Source organism: Gadus chalcogrammus, chromosome 5 (genome assembly GCF_026213295.1).
Source record: "Gadus chalcogrammus isolate NIFS_2021 chromosome 5, NIFS_Gcha_1.0, whole genome shotgun sequence".
Classification (NCBI taxonomy): domain Eukaryota; kingdom Metazoa; phylum Chordata; class Actinopteri; order Gadiformes; family Gadidae; genus Gadus; species Gadus chalcogrammus.
Window position 1 is genome coordinate 16,609,316 of NC_079416.1, and position 19,628 is coordinate 16,628,943.

A 19,628-nucleotide genomic window follows, 5' to 3' on the forward strand; every position below is an offset into this window, starting at 1 on the left:
ATTGATACAGGTGACCACTGAAATGGGGGCTAATGTTATTGTCAGTGAACACCTCCCTGTGAAACCTCACTGCATGTCACTGTGTTACATTGCTTGCGTTATGGTTCAATTAAACTAATATGGATGCTTCAACAAATGAGGGAACCCCTGTATTTGGTGCAAATTAACCATCCTCTCCCAGCCCCATGAAAACACACAGATAGAATATTCTACAAGTTCCCCACATCAGTGCTTTTTCACCATGAAGGGAGTACAGTTTCACCATGAAGGAAAAGCCAACAACCAGTTGGTAACAAGTGCCATTGCAATGGTTGAACAGTGCAGCCAGAAACCCTGTGTGCATCCTCTAGATATTACACACACTTTGTACTGAAACCGACAACGAGGCTTCCTTCTTCTTCTTTGCTTTTGTTGGCTATCTCTGCAAAACAGGGTCTTTTGTCAGCCATGAGAGATGCTTATCTTACCCGTTGCCCTTCCCACTGCTGAGCTCTACATTTTGCACTCCAGCATTCTTGTATATAGAAAAGTAAAATAATAATTCCCTAAAGGCTTTGTCCTGTGGTCATGAGGTATCAAGGCCATCATGTAAACACAAACATATCACAGATCTGGGTACCCTTTTGTTTCATTGCATTACAGTGTGTCTTTTATAAACTGCTTTATTTAATATAATACTCACTTTATCGGCCATCTCCTGGTCATTTACGACACTCCCTTCCAAACAAACCACTGGAGAACAACAAACCATTGAAATTTCCATGAGCCCAAAAATGTCCTCCTTATTCCAACTTTGTTATCATAATAGTCACCCCTTGGTATGGGGTGACTATATACCAAAATAGACCACAGATACATAAATACTATACTAATAAACCACATATGCAATAAAAAACAATAATACTTTACTTTCTATTAAATTAATAAAACCAAAAATAAATCGAAACCTATATGCTAAAAGGATTTGGACGGTTTAAGACCCCAGGTTAGCGTCGAAATGTTCAATGTCCAGAAGTAAGTGAGCCATGTATTTTGTCCAACTCGCCTCCTCTCGCGATGAAACTGAGCAGTTGGTTATTGACATCAATTCAATTTCAAACGAGTGTTTAGCATTCATAACTTTTGACCTTGATTTGTCCAACACAAGTAAGCCCATATGAACTGCTCTGGCTTGGTTGTTTTTTGCCAACAGTGCCCGCAAACTTACAAATTGATTCGGTTTGGATTCAGAGTTGACACGCCACTGGGCATGCTAACTGACCAAGAGACTAAAATGACTGGATAGAATTCGGATCAAAGATAGTGGCTGCGTAATAGGCAGTTCACAAAACTTAGATACAGCAATGGGACCTGATAAACCCTTGTTCAGGATATTAAAGATGCCAATAGATCGCCATCTGCCCAATTTCGGAATCTCCCTATAACGCGATATGGGGTGGGTTAGCCAAAAATCATAGTCCATTTACATCTGGACACAGACAATGTCCACAGTCGACCTGGGGTCTTGACGAACTGGATTAGTCTAGCTATACCTAGACTAGGCCTTATTGCTATGGAAGTAAACCGTTAACTCTCTGGTCTTTGTCAATATCCTAGGGTATTCAGTTGGTAATTTATTTTGTGATTTAGCTACCATGCTAGCGATATCTATTGGCGGCTGTTTGATAACCTTATTACCATTCAGGGCCTGCTGGACTGTAGCTCATTCAAATTGTTATTGTTCTAAGAACCCTGGCAGTTAAAGATTGACATAATGTATGGGCTTGACGCACACTATTAGTGGCTGGTCCATGGCTCGCTATTGCAGTATATATCCCAGGAAATAAATGAGACCGGCTAGTGTTTATCCTCCGGGGTAAGGGGTCATTCGCTAGATTGCATCTGTGCAATAGACCAGTTCCTTTTAATCATAGCGTTGTCTGAATAGTAAGTCTACTGACGGTTTGATGTTCTGTGTCAAATGGCTTTGATTATTGTCTTGAGCAAAAGAAGAACACATGTGATATGTATAAAAGTAGTGATCTGTATAAAACATTAATGGTTAAAATTGTTCCCAAATAAAATGCCTTAATGGTGTATTCAGAAAAATATGTGAAATACTATGCACGTTTTGGCCTCGGAATAATTTATGTTATTGTGTATTGTGTGTTGCTATGAAATGGTGTGGCCAGTTTAATGGCTGCCCGAGACATTGATCAGCGAACAGCAGGCACAAATGCAGACCGAGCGGACAGTCCGGCCTCCATCATTTTAGGAACATTAACAGCCACCATCTGTGTTTGTGTTGATGTGGGATCACCACTCGCTCCCGAGTGCTATTTTAGCTCTGCAGAAACAGTCTGTTGTTTGTCTAAAATTATGATGCGTGAAGCTGTGTGCTCTAGCTGGTTTGATGTCATCAGTTACTCCTTAATGTTGGTAACAGAAGTTAACCAAGATTACGCAAGTGGACGTAGTTGAGGTGAAACTTTCTGTTTTGTTTTGAAATGTCCCCTAGTTCGCCCGCAAAGGGAGATTGAAAAGAGGACCTGTTCACAAATGATATTAACATTCCTCTTGGGTGATCCGAACACAAGTGGACAGCTCTCAGTACAGGTGTCAATGCAAGTGGGAGACACATTGAGGACGCTTTGAGATCAGATCGGTCAGACAACAAAGAGAGAGGCCATAGGGCCTTATTCTTATAGCAGTGTCTACGTGTACACAAATGTGTCAGGGACCACATAGAAGAACCGCTCTCACATCTGACGTCCTCCTAGTGAGCTGAAGTATGTACTCATTGACCCTCTGCCGGGCATAATCATTAATAATCTGTGATTATTATAATCTTTTGTTTTGTTTCAACAGTTTCAGTTTCACTGCTTGTTAAACAGTTTCAATTGGACCGCTCGGTTGGCACCATAAATGTTCGGAAAGTTTTCAAACAAAATCTGTTGTTAAAGTGAACGTACATTAGGAAAACAGCATGTTGAAGATCTGAACCAGGGGGTGTTGTGGTTGTAATTTTTGCACAACACAAATCGTTTCTGCATGTTTAAGACTAAAGATGGAGATTTCTCAGTTGGGCCCTTGGACGCTTGACCAACCCCAAGGGTGTCAGCGAATAGGATATTGGTCAGATGCCACGTGGAAACATGTTTAAGGAATCAGTTTCTATTCAAGATGTAAATTTATACAGCAAAAAGTACAGAGAACTTTGTAGTGAAATAGAAACATTTAGCCTACTTCAAATGAGGGGGGTGTGTGTGGTCTTCTGTCTGCCTCATTGTTGGTAATTAAGGTCTTAGCCACCATTCCTCTGTATCCTTAAAGTGATAATAGGAGGTAAAATCAGAGTGCCTCTGCCGTGCACTTACTATCCAAATAATAACAGCTTTGTGCCCATGGCCTTGCACACAAAAGCACAAACAATCACATAAGTATCCATAGTGAGGTTTGTGATAAGCTATAGTTCCCTGGTTGGGTGTTCTCTAATTCATGTGGATGAGGCACTTGAATGTTGGTTTCACATGGAGCAAACACAGTCAGTCAGTCAGTCAGTCAGTCAGTCAGTCAGTCAGTCAGTCAGTCAGTCAGTCAGTCAGTCAGTCAGTCAGTCAGTCAGTCAGTCAGTCAGTCAGTCAGTCAGTCAGTCAGTCAGTCAGTCAGTCAGTCAGTCAGTCAGTCAGTCAGTCAGTCAGTCAGTCAGTCAGTCAGTCAGTCAGTCAGTCAGTCAGTCAGTCAGTCAGTCAGTCAGTCAGTCAGTCAGTCAGTCAGTCAGTCAGTCAGTCAGTCAGTCAGTCAGTCAGTCAGTCAGTCAGTCAGTCAGTCAGTCAGTCAGTCAGTCAGTCAGTCAGTCAGTCAGTCAGTCAGTCAGTCAGTCAGTCAGTCAGTCAGTCAGTCAGTCAGTCAGTCAGTCAGTCAGTCAGTCAGTCAGTCAGTCAGTCAGTCAGTCAGTCAGTCAGTCAGTCAGTCAGTCAGTCAGTCAGTCAGTCAGTCAGTCAGTCAGTCAGTCAGTCAGTCAGTCAGTCAGTCAGTCAGTCAGTCAGTCAGTCAGTCAGTCAGTCAGTCAGTCGAATCAAGGCGACTGCAAACAATGTGAGGAAGAGCGAGCTGAGCCTCTTTAGGCCTTCGTTTGACAAGGCTCTGTGCAAAAACACTCCCAACTGTGCCAGCAATGTAATTATCAAAGCGACAGACTAATTTATACCAGTAGTTCCTCCTGAAATGCCTCTTATAAAGCTCCTTCAGCCACCAATTTGGTTCTTCCCTGCACTTTGGAAAGAGATTAAGGGATATAAAATAGGCCGCCTGGACCTCCAGTTTCCCCTGGGTCCTTCTGCTTGTGACTATTGTGGCTAGCGGACTCCACACCGAGTCCCTGGATATCCCTTCCAGCCTTCAGGCCATGGCTCCTGCCAGGGGTCTCTAAGCATCTGTGGCCCCACGAGGAGAGCCTGGATTGGCTGAGCTTGTTGCCGCGGCGCCGGCAGAAGTAGCGGCGCAGGCGACTCTGAAGTTTTCCCCTCTTCGAAGATGTCTCCGGGGGCACCGTGAACAACGGAAACAGATTCCATATTAACGCCCTGGGCAGGAGCGTAGCCCGGGAGCACTAGCTCCTGTTCCCCTCTCAGTCAGCTGGGGCGGAGGAGGCACATGCCTGATAAGGTGCTAGTGGAGGTAGTTTTGCAGGGAAATAGAATGAATCCAGTGATATATTGGTGTAGGTCTACCCCTCGCTCCCCCTACCACAGCTCCATCTGTTCCCTCCTCTCTCCAGCCATGCTCGGTGAGCATTGCATCAGTCAACCCAGAAGCCAGGCAGCACGGTGGCTTGCCGGATTCTATTCACTGCCTGGCGGCTCCTTTTTAGCCTCCTTCTCCTACAGCTCCTCGTTCGCATCCCACTCATTCTTTCCATCATTTCTCCCTTCAATCCACAACACCCCCTGCTTCCACGATCACCCACGATGCTTTGCTTGGCCACCTCAGGGGGATTTGGGCTACCCTCTGCCTGGTGACAGATCAGTGGGGGCTGGGGGTCTCTCTCTCTCTCTCTCTCTCTCTCTCTCTCTCTCTCTCTCTCCTCTCTCTCTCTCTCTCTCTCTCTCTCTCTCTCTCTCTCTCTCTCTCCTCTCTCTCTCTCTCTCTCTCTCTCTCTCTCTCTCTCTCTCTCTCTCTCTCTCTCTCTCTCTCTCTCTCTCTCTCTCTCGAGTGCACATTGGATGATGGAGACGAGGGGGATGGGTTGGTGGGGTGGGCTCCCTGAACGGATTAGTGATGACAGAGAGAGCCTCAGCTGGTTTACACTGTGAAGTCTCCCCTCCCCTGCTGGTACTGCTGCTGACGATGGAATAGCACAGTCATAGACTGACCATATGTATGCAGGCACACATGATTACCACTGTCCCTGTGCGGACATGGTAATCATGTGAGCCACATTCAGCACTTAATGCTCCTTGACACCGTTTTGAACCGTATTCAAGCCATATATGAGCAAAAGACAAATTTGTCATCTTTTTTATATGGCGTGAGTAGCTTAAATCACTTTCCTAAATACAGCCGTTAATTTCATTTGTTTTACACATGGTTGTTTGGCATCTTTTTGTGGAAACACATTTTGCAGTGCAAGCGTCTTAAAATGTGTGGTCTTTTCTTTATGCGTGCCCAAACAGTATTTATAGTTGGTCAACTCAGCTGTAGATTGCTTTGGAGCAACAGTAATTTGCAGTTGGAGAACAGAATATTGCTCAATAGGGAGTCATTGTTTTTTGTGATGTAGGTTTGATTTGCTTATAGGTCAATGCTCCAAGATATTTGGAAATAAAAGGGGTCAGCCATACATAACTGTTAGAAATAAAATATTCTCCACTACTCCACCCAACACAGTTAGCCTTTTAACTAATTAGTATTTTTTTACCTAATATTGACCATAAAAATTCCTTCACAATCGCTCCTCAATCCCAAGAGTCCAGTTGTGTTTTGCCAGATATTTAGTTTTTTATAATTGTCAAGGCTTTTTGCCAAGTCTGCTTTAAGAAACTCTCTCAGACTAGCAGGCTCGCTCTGCTACTGAACTCTACTTATATTTGTTATGAGAAATGTTTAAAGCAGGGGAATCCAAAGTACATTTTAATTTTGACAGAATTCGACTTCGGTTACAACCTGGAAGAATAACTCATTGTACGTTTGTCCTCTCATAAGCGTCTTAGAGTACCATATTAAGCGCTATATAAATTCATTTATTATTATTATTATTATTACGTTCTTCATGGAAATATGTGGTTCTCTTTCCCTGAACACCATGTTGATGATATTATCAAATAGTATTATGCAGCTACTATGTTGTCAGAGTACATCACTAGTTTTCATAGGGCCATCCCTTACTTTATTTTGTATCTGCACCTTTTAGTCAATTGTCATGCTGGGTCTCGGTCATATGTAGCGGAGTCTTTTTTCCCCTTCAGGGATTAATACCGTTTGTGGTACTGTCCTCCTGAGCTCACAACAAACTACAGCATGCCACCCTTTCCTGAATAGACGATGCATTTTTCCTCCTGCCCAAGTGAATGGGAGGTTCTGATCCTCCTCTGGTTTCACTTGTTTCCCACCCAGACCTGCTCCTGGCTGCCCGAGAGATGAGTTCCAAGTCCACTATCAACAAGGAGGTGTTTACGCCCAACGATGAGAAGATGCTTGCAGCTGTGCAAGTGAAGCGGCGCACCAAGAAGAAAATCCCCCTTCTTGGCCACTGGTGGCCAGGGAGACTACATGACCTTCATCTGCCTCTCAGGTAAGAGCCTAAACGAGGCATACTTGTTCGGGTCGACGAATTTAATAGGTATTTTATGAACGACACAGTACAGTAATATAGAGTGTTTGAATAATAATCCCTCCCCACCCACCTCCCTTTATGAAAACACAGTGACAAAGAGCAATAACATTAATGAATTAGGTACATTGATGTAGAATAAAGATAAATTAATTAAAAACTAATAACATAATGACAATGCAAAAAAGTTAACCCATTATTTAGTGCTCTTGGGTCATGGGGGTTCAAAATAAGTTGTTGGGAGACCTTCACTGCGATACGATAAATGGTAGTTGATCTGAACTAAAAGTAGGCTGAAAGTTTCCAATTGTTTTTGGTTGAACGTGCTGAAGTCTTTTGTGTGGCATACCAATGGCTTTTATGGAGGAAAGTAACATGAATGTGGTTCCATCTGGCACCACGGATGTCACCACTGAGTTTTCTGATTTTCAAGCAGTGTAAATTGTTTTGCATGTTGCCTGGCCAATAGTAAAGTTACAAATGTGCTAACCCCAACCCTCCCTCTGATCTGTTCCTCTTTAATAAAGAATTCTGAAGCCTTGGTGCTTTATTACCCAAAATTAAAGAGAGTAATCTATAAAAGAGAGAGTAATGCACCAAAAGAAGAGGAGGGAGGAGAGGCCAACATTTAATAGGTAGTGAGATGTAAGCTGCACCTTTGAAGGTCTTCTTTGACGTTTGTTGTTGGTGCAGGGAAATTGTTTTAAGTAGTTATGGTACATTTTGGGAAATGTTGATTCCTTAGCATTTAAATGTAGTTTGGGAAAGAGTGAAGTGCAATCATACTGCATGATATCCAGTTCAGGTGGATCGATGGGGAAATAAAACAGCTTTTTTTCCTATATTGAGTTCATAGCTAGAGAACGTACCAAAACATCACCAAGGTACCTTAACAAGGTAGACTGCGGTCATTGAGGATCAAAATCCAACCCAGTACTCTTTTGCTGAGAGTGGACCCTGACCGCTACACTCTCCTTCCCACTCTCTTTCCTACTCCCAATCGTATGGCTTTTATCTCCTCTTTCTATTTCATTTTGGTTATCAGGATATCATTATCTCAAGCTTGGCCATCAGCCCTTTTCTTTCTGTTTTGTTTTTCATTCTGTCTTACAATCAGTTTGTTTTATTTATTATTACAAACTGCCTGTATACTGCCCCTACAAAACAATCTGTTTGAGTCGGAAATATTTCTTGATAATTCACATTTCTATCCTGAAATGAGAATTATTTTAGTTAACAACACAACTGCTTATGAAGATGCCTTTCTGTTATCTCAAAGTTGTAGTCAGCAGTTCTTGGCAACGTTACATTATCTTGGTTCAAGGTTTGTCACAACTTAAATATTGACGAGTAGGGATATTTATGTCCGGCATGAGTGACTCCATGTTGCTTTAGCGCTCCCTGCACTAGCTTTTAAAGGTACCACAATCTTTTTTTCAAACACTGTGTGCCTAATTAAGGCATTTCTTTAGGGATGAACACGATTTTTAAGCATCAGAATCCGTAGGCATGCTTTTTTTTGTTTTCCATATTCCATCTTAATTTGCTTGCTGTAGTTATTAGTTTCTAATGTTTCTTCTTTATAAAAAACATTTTTTAAACTGTGCAGAATGTGCTCTTTTTGTGCTCTGTAAATTCCTCGGGTTTAAGAGGTTAAGTAGAAGGGTCGGCTAATTCACCATTAGCCTTACTGAATCCATCAAATGAGGATTAAGACTTTGGTACCAGATGTAATCTGGAATTAAACAAAATAATATTGCTGTAAATCCAATGTGCGTTGCTGGCTATGCAGCCTTATTAGAAAGCAAGGCTTACATTGTCACATACTAATGCCAAAGGACCTTACTTAAGTGTCCTCTTGCTCAGATGAACAGAACAATTATAATTGAAAAGGCAACAACAGTCCTTCTTTCTTTTGTATTCATACTGTTCCTAGTCCTTCCATTTATGTCCATTCATATTCTGTAGGCCTCGCATCTCAGTTGGGACGTTTCAAGCTGCAGCTTGATTATGATCGTGAGCCGTTTGTTCTTACATAATCCTTAATTACTTCACTACTTTTAAAATTGCTTCCTGACCTACTGATGTATTCCATTCATGGTCCATACTGTAGTCTACATAATGATCGACGTAACATAATTTGCAATGTAGTACTGCATTGCAAGTGCAGTTTATGTTCCCTATTCATAACCACCACACCCAAATCTCGTGTGTATCCTTTTTGTTGGGCACACCAACAACAACACCACAACAACAACAAACAACAACAACAATCAACAACAACTGTTATGGTTTGACTCTTAATGATGTGACATGTTCGCTTCTTCCATTGCTGAGGCGAGTCGTGAAGGAATTTACTGTTGTACTGTTAGTCATGTGGACTCACTTTACACTATCCAAGCATTGTTCTGTCACTGTGTTTGCGTGTGGTCTCTGTGCTGGGTTTGGTCTGTATGTGTGCTATCAGCCTGAGGATGACTATTAAACCTACTCTAACTTATTAATGTGTGTGTGTTGTGTGTGTGTGTGTGTTGTGTGTGTGTGTGTGTGTGTGTGTGTGTGTGTGTGTGTGTGTGTGTGTGTGTGTGTGTGTGTGTGTGTGTGTGTGTGTGTGTGGTTGTACGTATGTGTGTGTGTTTTTGTCACATGGCTCAAGGGACAGATAGTGGAGGCTTTGAGCCAGGCAGTGAAATCGTTATGCAATCCACAGTATGTTTGAACAAAGAGACATCCATAGAAGGCAATAGACACCAGTGCACTGCTGTTTCCCAGTCACAGGCTGACCGCCACCAAGCAGTCCCAAGAACATTACCAGGGTGTGACAGTGATGCCCATGCATCCCATTATTTTGTCTAAAATACAGTGGATATATGTTTAAAAATGACTGTCAGAATCAGAAATTCCTCCAATACCATAAGGGTACTGCAGCCTGCTCGAGCTGATAATAATAATAATAATAATACATTTAATTTAGAGGCGCCTTTCAAGGCACCCAAGGTCAATTTTAGTACATAGAGGAAACTATGCAGCACCCCCAGACTGTGGCGTCCAAGAGAAAGTTGAGCTTTTTGAACAATGATATTATTTAAGTGAATATTATTATAACGTTATAGTATAACGACGCCGTGTGCGTGGATGGTGAAGCTCTGTTTGAGAAGCAATGTAATCAATGTCCTCGTCTGAGTGAGGGTTAGGCTTCCTGGACACCTGAAGTATAACGCTACGGTGTTTGGTGCGTTTCATATACAACATTACTTGTTATGATGCTCATACACAACGACTGTACTAAAAGAGTATCATAAAGTTGGTGGGGGTCGTTACCATGGGGATAACACGCCCACCTCCTTCCTAAAACTCTGAACCCAAAACACATTTTTTTTAAATATCATGGTGTTTTAATTCCATCTGAAATAGTGGGTTCACTGGCTTTTTAACACAATCAAATTCATAAACTAATATGAGCTATAATCAGTAATATGTTAGTTAAAAACAGACAATAGGGGTGATATACTCGACACCAAAATGTACAACGTACATGTACATTATGTTATTTAAATGACAACAAGTAATTAACCACAAACAATGTAACAATTGGGCCAATTTAAAGAGTTGCAAGTAGAAATCCTACACGTTGTCCGTAAAATTTAAAAAATACCTTTTTATGTATTTTGTTCATTCTGGTAGTTTGTATATTGCTAATGAAATCCATTGTTGACCACGTCACTGCAGCCTTGGAAGCATGTTTAACAGCGCTGCAGGTCATCATGCAGGGATCGATGGCTCTGTGAATTGGCTGTTTGGTTGCACATGTTGCAGTGTTTGTTTTAGCCTGAGTACTACTACATCTATCATTGACCTCCAAGAAACTTGGACAGCCGCCCCACTCTTGTTTTTGTGTTGCAAGTGTTGTTGCTATAGGAGAACCGAAATGTTGAATGATTATTGCTCACTTCCTAGTTTTAACCCTCAAGGCAGAAAAACCTTAAAGTTCACTTAGTTACCAGCAAAGCACAACAATAATAATACAATCTGATGTGCTGCTAAATGGACAGCAGAGCAGCTAACTCCCATCCTTTCAGAAAAGAAGTCTCAGAGGGACTATTTATTTAAAAGGTCACGGTCTTGCTGTGGTTTGATTTAGACAGATCGCTAATGAGAACAAGGGTTTTGTGTGAGAAATGTAAAAAAATGTTGTTTTAGTTTCTGTTGAAGTTCATTGGGCTGTAAGAACTAGGGCGGATGAAAAGAAGAAATGCACTACCCTCCTGTCCTAACTTCACCTTTACACAGTGGTGGGTGTGTGTGTGTGTGAGATGTTATGAAAGTGGGAGCTGTAGAGTAGAAAGCCCGTAGCAGAACTTGGTATTTCAATTACAGAAGTGAGAAAACGACCCTAAGGATATATCTGATGGCATTAAGTCGTAGCTCGGGAATATAACATTTGTAAAGAATCAATGTATGGTGTGGAGTTGTTTGTTTGTGTGAAATGGTCATTTTATACATCAGTGTTTAAAACTAATGATATTTTATTGTAAGGTATATTGTATAGTATTCTTAGGGACTAAACCAAACACCTTTTTCCCTACAAAAGTTGAGGTTGTTGCGACATGACTGTTCCTGGCATCCTTAGCAACTAACAAGTTTAACAAGCGTAAAAAGAAAGACAAGGAACCCAAGTGCATTGCAACACCTCCATTAAAACCATGTCCGTTCAAGTGTTACTGTTCTCCTCACCCTCTTTGTATCTCAAACAGAGTGAGGAGGGATAAAGGGTAAGATGGGAATATTAATATTTTCAACACTTCACAATCACAACACTCATGCCTGGATGTGCAGCAAGAATGCATGCCTGATGCGTTTCCAAATCCTAGAATGGGAAAACTCAACAAGATGAACCCGTTTTCTCATAAGAAATCAAACAGCAGCGGGTTAAGATTGAGTCTTGAATATAAGTGGAAAAGCCCCCTAGTGAGGGTTACCTGTGGGAGAATGTATAGTGGTACAGAAGCTAGTAGATCTGAGCTTACCCACAGGGAGCAGGAGCAGGATGAGGGGTTGGGTCTGTTGCTCTCTGAGGCCTCTGTGTGTGCTTGGGATTTGGGATTTCTAGAATGCCTTTGATCTCCTTCCAACACGCATTGTACACATGTGCATAGATAGAAGCACACACATACTGTACACACACACACACACACACACACACACACACACACACACACACACACACACACCACACACACACACACACAACACACACACACCACACACAACACACACAGAGAGGCCGTGGCTGGATGCAGGCCAGTAGAGACATAGACACTTACTGACTTGATGTGTCTTTAGTCTTTGATCAGGGGAGTCCATGCTGTGACTCCATGGAACACCCCCAGGTGTATAACCCATAACCCAGCCCTGCTCATGCAGTGTTTGGCAGAGTAGCAGTGGGATGCCAGAATCTGTGTGCTGCAAATAACACACAGGGGAGTTGATGTTAGTGGACACGGTGGTGGGTTGTATTTGTTTATGTTGAGGAAAGACAGTTCTTCTCCCATTCTCCTGTATGTGCCTTCACACATTCTCCCTTTTATTTCTGTTTTCCTGTTTTGTGATTTTTTTCTCGAGTGTGCGTCGGTGTGTGTATGTGTGTGGTTTGATTGAGATAGAGAAAACCAGACCTTGGGGGCTTGAAAGCATTCTGCTCAGGAAAACAGAAGCAGACAGTCTGGTGGATAGATGCAGAGAGGAGGATTCAGCTGTTTTTATTAAACAAATGTGTGTGTGTGAATAAGAGGGAGGTTAGACTAAGTGCCTTCAAATGTAGGCAGCCTTTCGCAATCCTTGGTGGGTGTATTTGTGAATGTTTATGAATGCATTAAAGTGTGTGGGTTGGTTTGCATTTTGAATGAATTGAATGTATAGATGTATTCTCTGACAGCCGTCTTCCCATTCGTGTTGGTGTGTTTATGTGGCTTGTGTAAGTTGTGTGTGTGTGTGTGTTGTGTGTGTGTGTGTGTGTGTGTGCGCCTACTTCAGGGATGATACGTTACATTGTTTGTCCATTCCCTCAATCCACCATATCAAACCTTTTTCAACAAAATCATTCTATGGCCATATCTTCATGACAATGAGCGTATTTTGATTTGCTTTAAATATTCCTAATTAACAGCAATGGCACATTATTTCCGACAAAAAAGCCAATTCCCAACTGTCCACACTCCACAGAAAAGCATGTTAATGACTTTATTCCTACGACTCTTTCACTCTATGTCTCACTCCCTCATTCAACACTGATGAACATGTTCAGTGATGCTGACCATTGACTGCGGGTTTCCATTCCGATTTACAGTACAAGACTGTGAATGGAGCACTGGATCATTTACACCGCATTGCCATCTTCACTTCATGGCAATGCTTCAACGCCATTCAACAACAGAACGCATCACATCTTATCCATCCCCGGGGAAGTGCAAACGGACGGGCGGGTGGCCTGTGGGATTCACACAGCTGGGTTAAGGTGCCCCGGCTTATCACAAAGTCAAATGAGCTCTGTGAGCTCTGACCTGCGTTCGGTGGTACAAACACACTGTTGTGAATCTCTCTGTGTTCATATTTGACCATTTACTGTATATGCATTTGTGTGATTGTTGTTCTCATCTGTTTCTTTCCGTGTGTGTGTGTGGTGTGTGTGTGTGTGTGTGTGTGGTGTGTGTGTGTGTGTGTGGGTGTGTGTGTGGGTGTGTGTGTGTGTGTGTGTGTTGGGGTGTGTGTGTGTGTGTGTGTGAGATGTGTGCACGCGCGTTGAAGCATCAAGACACGTCTCATTGACGCTGACTTCCCCCTTTACAAGTCCATTGGCCAAACTTTCCCTCAGTGTCCTCTTCCTTTAGCCTTCTGTTCAGCCTGGATCTCTCCTTCCATTCTGGGAAATTCAATGGAAACCATTTTATTTTTTATTTCTGAGCAGTTATCCAGTGGAAGTGGTGGGGTGATGGTTCCCTTCAACACAGGATTAAGATTGTACATCTTTGGAGGATGCAGATAAATTGCAGTGTGGAAATGCCCGGCCATTGTTGCTAACCCCTGACTTTAAAGATTGAGAAATGAGAAATGAATATGAACTTGGGTTTTTGAATTGGATTGGGTTGGCCTGTCCTTGCTTAGTGGCACCCCAGTGATGAGTTTTTGTTGAGCTCAAGGGTTTCAGTGATGCAACAAAACTGTTTTTCCTGACCAAATATGCAATCCTTGTAGAGTATATCCTTGTTTTCGTTTTTTGCATTCCTCTTCACAACCCAGCTAATTGCTTTCATCTGCTCCGGAAAGAGGCCTCAATGGAATGTAAGGAAGAACAGGACATAAACAATCCGTGAATTCTAGGAAAAGGTATCTCCGGGACTTTCAGTGTGATCCAATAAGGCTCTCTTCCATTACCTGCCGCTGCATTTGAACTCACAGCTGGTCGCCGTGACATCACGGTTGGCTAGCCAACACATGAGGTGGGGTTGGTCTTTGGCATTCTTTCATGGGCCGTTTGCAATATCACCGCTACGGATTCCCGCATCAGTTGGACTTCCTTTCCTCGTTGATGTTTGATTAAGCGTTGCACAAGATGGAAACTTTGAGGAGACGTTTAGGAAGCAGCCGCCAGGAAGAGGAGTATGTTGTTCCGAACCGGATGCCACCACACGTGTTTCTGATCATCTGTTCCTCTGACCCGTGAATTACCTCACTCGTACAGGAGGGATAGTGACCCAACCCGGGGCTGACATCGCCACCTTGGTGGTGTTTCAGCAGTTGTTTTCCAGTGAAAAAAATAAAACTTGGCTCCCCCAACCCAAAAAAACGATGTTTGATGAAAGAAGATGAAAGCATTTAAAGGGACCACAGACTGGCAGCTGCGTCAGCGGCAGCCATGCCTATAATAAGATTCCTTGATTTTGTCAAACTATCTTACTGAAAATGTAATAGGCAACTTTATTTAAGCATTCCCCAGCAAATTGGATTAATCCATATACAATCTGTGTCCGAGGGAAATGAAGATTAGATAGTCTTTATGAATACAATTTTGACACGTATAAATGCTTGTCTTGAAAACCCTCTATTTTAATGCACAATTGTCAACTAACTAACTACTAACTTATAATTGCACGTTTTTAACCGGAACTGCAAACTTATACAATTTGTTATCTCAATGAAGTCAATATAATACATTTTCACTTTCCTACAGATCTTTATCATGGAATGGCAAAAATATTAGAAGTCTGAAAAATCAGGCTGCATTTTTCTCCTGATAATTGAAATCCCAGACATTTCATACGAGACCCCCCTCTTTGACCATGTGTGTTTCATGGAACATCTAGCCTCTATATATTTAGTAACCGTCTGACATACAGGGATCAGATTATTTCAGGTAAATATCGGAGAGACTTCTAGCCATCTTATTGCAGAATTCTTTTTTTTTTTTGCTCTAGTCCAACTGGAAGCAGGAGGGTTAGCAACGGATATGTTTAAATACCTATAATGCGACAGTCCATTCGGTAAATGGGAGTACTCGCCTCCTAATCTTTGCATCTAGAATTACATGTAGTATGACGCGTGTTATGATTAAGATTGTGTTAGACATGATTTGTAGTTTTTGGCTTTGGTTCTCTTTAACCTGGCCAAAACTGAAATAATTTGTTATCTAAAAGATAGTCAGATATACGGGCCCATATAATTTATTTTTGAGACATGATAACTCATGAGCACGTTGAGGAGCACGTTTAGCACCAGAGAGGTGTCCAATATCCCCTGAAGAACAAAGATAAAAACATCTGCAGGAGCTGAGGAAATATCTCAGCCTTGCCCTCTTGCTCCCTTTTCTCCATCACTATCAATCACACCATCAGACACATGCCCACACATACAAATCTGCACCACATCAGACCTTTCCTCTGATTAAAACGTTCAAGTAATGGATAAATGAAAGCAGGAGAGAGGGGGCAGGAGGCAGTCAGGGACGAACAAGGGGATAAAATGGCAAAAAGAGGGGATAGGAAGGAGAAGGATTATGAAGGTTATGAATAGCTTTTGTCCACATGTCATGCCCACATCACATCATATTACATCTCAGTTTATCCGGGCATCTTTCTATCTTGACTCATCATTTGAATCCCCCAGCTCCTGGCTCACTGCCTTACCTTCATAGTCACCTGCCTTACCTGGATTCATCACCTGCCACTTACCCCGGAGCTCCACTGAAAAGGCTTTGTCAGGCCGCCATCTGCCTCACGTCAATTTGCCTCAATACGTGTGACAAACCTTTTGTCCATTTTAAAGAATCTCTATGAGGATTGTTCATTTATGAGTGAAAATGGCGAGTTCACCCTGCCGTGTTCACAGAGAATTGCAACTCTGCAATTCTCTTTTCACTCGGATAGAGCCTATTTCATTGATAATTACGGCAGCCGAATGACAAAGTAGACGGAACACCCACTAAACGCGACCCTGATGGCTCCAGTGAAGCTAAGGGGTTAGGTGGACCATCAAGTCGGCTCAGTGACCTCCTGTCAGCTCAATTCAAACTCATTATCGAGTCAGCAAAGCACCTGCTTAAAACGAGGTAATATTCACCTTGTCTTTCATTTAGTCCACCCTACCTGAATAGATGCACCTCTGGCTTTAATATACTTTAAACTGAGCAACTATTTACAACATCATGTTCAGGGTTCACAGTCAACCTTTAGTGTATGGAGGTTGGTTCAAGTTTAATTTGAAGGGAAAGGGAAGACATTTTTAGGTGGGCATATTTCATCGAAGCAAACTCAATGAAAAAACTCCCAGAGCAGTATCGACCCAACCTTTTCTGTCGTAAATCCCCTGAAACTCATGGCAAATATTAGTTTTACTGTCGTCGCCAGCTCCAAAGTTAGCAAAGTTGACCTTGCTGTAATCATTGATCCATCCGTTTTGTGTGATTTATGACTCTACACTGCAGCGCTTCAGATGTAGATGTTCATTGATTTCAGCACACATCATGAACCAATAACTCATCAATGGAACATCTCATTGCGTACAACACGTCACTGTCATAATTGACATTTAATCTATTTGCCAACAAACCTTTGACTTGACTTTTGTTTAAGGATGTTAACTGCAAGGACACGCACACAAGCGCATTTTTGAATGCTACTACCATAACCTGTACATACAAATTGGGTTGTGCTGTCCATTTAGTAGTATGCATCCATCACCCGGAAAAGGCGAACATTTAATGTACATTCAAGCTTCTGGCGTTTTCTCACATCCAGGTGTGTCTCATAAAGAAAGGTTGGGAGAGCATACAATTCATATTGCATTCATTTTGTTTTGTGAATGGAGGAAACTGAATAATCTGAATAATCCACACTTGCACGTATGTGCAAAAGGCCCTGCAGGCAAAACATCAGTATGTCACTCCCTAAATTTAGGGTGACTAACAGACAGACTGCTAGCTTTAGTGTCTCATACATTTTCATGGTTGGCCTCAATACATTTATTGCAATGTGGTAATCTTCAAGATTTCCTTTTCATTACATTTGGCGACATATTTTCCCAGTGATGCTAACAGTCTCGCCACCGACACCCAATTCATAACGTTCATAATACTGCAACTGCAGGGTCTTTCAGCAGTGGACCATGTTGCTCACTCACTATGGCGAAGTCACGCCCCTTCCGGTAGAGCCCATGGGACCTATGAGATCGAAAAATATGAATGGTTTTCAATGGAGAGAAAGTAATTATCTTCTGGTCCCAGTCTTTATATGCCCCTGATTACACATATGTTGTTTGTGGATTTAAATGATAATTTTTCATGTCAAGAGTTTGACCGTTTATTGTGCAATTGTTAAGTTAAAGGCTGTAGAGAAAACACTGAGAGACTACATGTCTCGTATGTGACGTCACGCTCCCTGCGACTGGCATGGACAAGACCGACAATCTCCCCATCGGCATAACTGAAACTCTCCACATGCCCCGATTTATAATGGTTTTCACCTCTTTCGATGCTTTTATCCTCCCCTTGGAAAAAAAGCGGTGAAGTGGAGCAGAGAGATCGCCATGTCTGTACCGGAGTTCCAAGTGCGGGTGGTGACGACGTATATCATTCGCGTCGAGAGCAGCGAAGAGCTGTAGTTCACAAAGCGGCCTCACACAAAACCTAACTTTATCAAACTTCTTCACGACTGGGACCAGAAGATAATTACTTTCTCTCCATTGAAAGCATGGATTGAAACCCATTCATACTTTCGATCTCATAGGTCCCACTGGCTCTACCGGAAGGGGTGTGACTTCGTGTTGCCTCATTCGGCGATAGATTGTGCCTTAACAGACATTTTTTGAAACGAAAACTTTCGAGATAGCCACTTGAACAAATAACGTCCAACGGTCGTGACTCGTGAGGTTCATGGTGGACATGACGGGTAGAGTCACTATTGCCCTAGCATAATTTCCTTGCAGTCACGTAAAATTTCATTTTCCCCCTTATTTTTACCTTCAAGGACACCTCTTCTCATGCCTTCATTCAGACCTGAGGGCTGTCATGCTACGGCTGTCTAATAGTAAAAGCAGGAGGAAAGAGTCCCAGCTTTAGTTCGATTTGGAGTATGAAAACCCTCGCTCAGATCGGGTTCGCGCGGCAATGCACGATTGACACCTTCAGAGGCAATAAATTCCGGGCCGTATCTGATTCCACTGTGGTGCGCTATCCGGGAGCCGATAACTCTTACATCATTTAAAAGCTGCCCGTATTGATTTTGAAGTGTTCCGCATGGGGATTTGCTGAGCCAGTGTATCTGGAGTTAACTCTATCAGTCTCTTAAAAAAGAGAGGGATTGGATTTATGTTATCTACAATCCAGAGTTCAGCAGAGTGCAGGGGAAGGGGTTAGTGTGGGTGTGGGTGTGAGTGTGTGTATGTGTGTGTGTGTGTGTGTGTTGGGGGGGGGGGGGGGGTTGTGTGTTGGGGAAATTGAATGATTTAATCCTGTGCAAAATTATATTTGGCAGTGGGTATATTTGATGGTATTCTTCAATAATCATCTTTCTCAACAATTGCCTGTGTAAAAAACACAGTGAGGGACCATAACAAGTGATGCTCATATGAGTCATATCCTAGTGGAGTGGTTAACACGGCCAAAGATTTCTGCCGACGGAACGAAAGTTCTTTAGTGCTGTACCGGTCAAATTGGCTGCGGTTTTGGACCAAGGGTTCGGCCCTTGGTCCAAAAGAGGTTTATCTATCACTTGACTTCTTAATCCCATCTACTCAAATCAAAGTGAATGGGGAAGGGGCATGGAGGAAAGCAGGGGAGGAATAGAATGAGGCTATGAGAAAGAGCCAGAGAGATTGAGATTGAAAAATATATTTCACGGTTTAAAATGGGCAGAGGGAGAGATGGCTGACAGCAACCGGTGATGGATGCCCTGCCTTGCTACAGAGTTTAAGGGTGGAGTACGTAGGAGATCAATGGACAGATCTGCAGGATTCTGAAGCAAAAAGCCCAGAAAATTCCCACTTCAAATAGTTGAAATTTGAATGAGCAAATAATGATTGCAATGAGTAGTGTCTCATTTCTTTCAATCCACACGGCTTGCCTTGTGGCTCAGAATATACGATTGCAATCGGCTATGATTCAAACAGACATTTATCGGGATCTATGGTTTCAGTTATTTGACCACACACCCACACCCACACACGCACGCACGCGCACGCACGCGCGCGCGCGCAGAGGATATAATATCACCCATTATAACTTAAGAAATAACTTCCTTTTTCATCAACCACCACTTCTTATTGTTGT

The 19,628-nt window shown here is 42.4% G+C and overlaps 1 protein-coding gene across 1 annotated transcript in view; it reads left to right on the forward strand.

Annotated features, from left to right (window-relative positions):
* stxbp6 (syntaxin binding protein 6 (amisyn)) overlaps positions 1 to 19,628 on the forward strand; it is a 104,163-nt gene that overhangs the window by 1,297 nt on the left and 83,238 nt on the right. The window contains exon 2 of the mRNA XM_056590487.1: positions 6,595 to 6,772. Within this exon, the coding sequence (XP_056446462.1) occupies positions 6,751 to 6,772 (22 nt within the window). The 5' untranslated portion in view covers positions 6,595 to 6,750. The remainder of the gene's footprint in view (positions 1 to 6,594; positions 6,773 to 19,628) is intronic.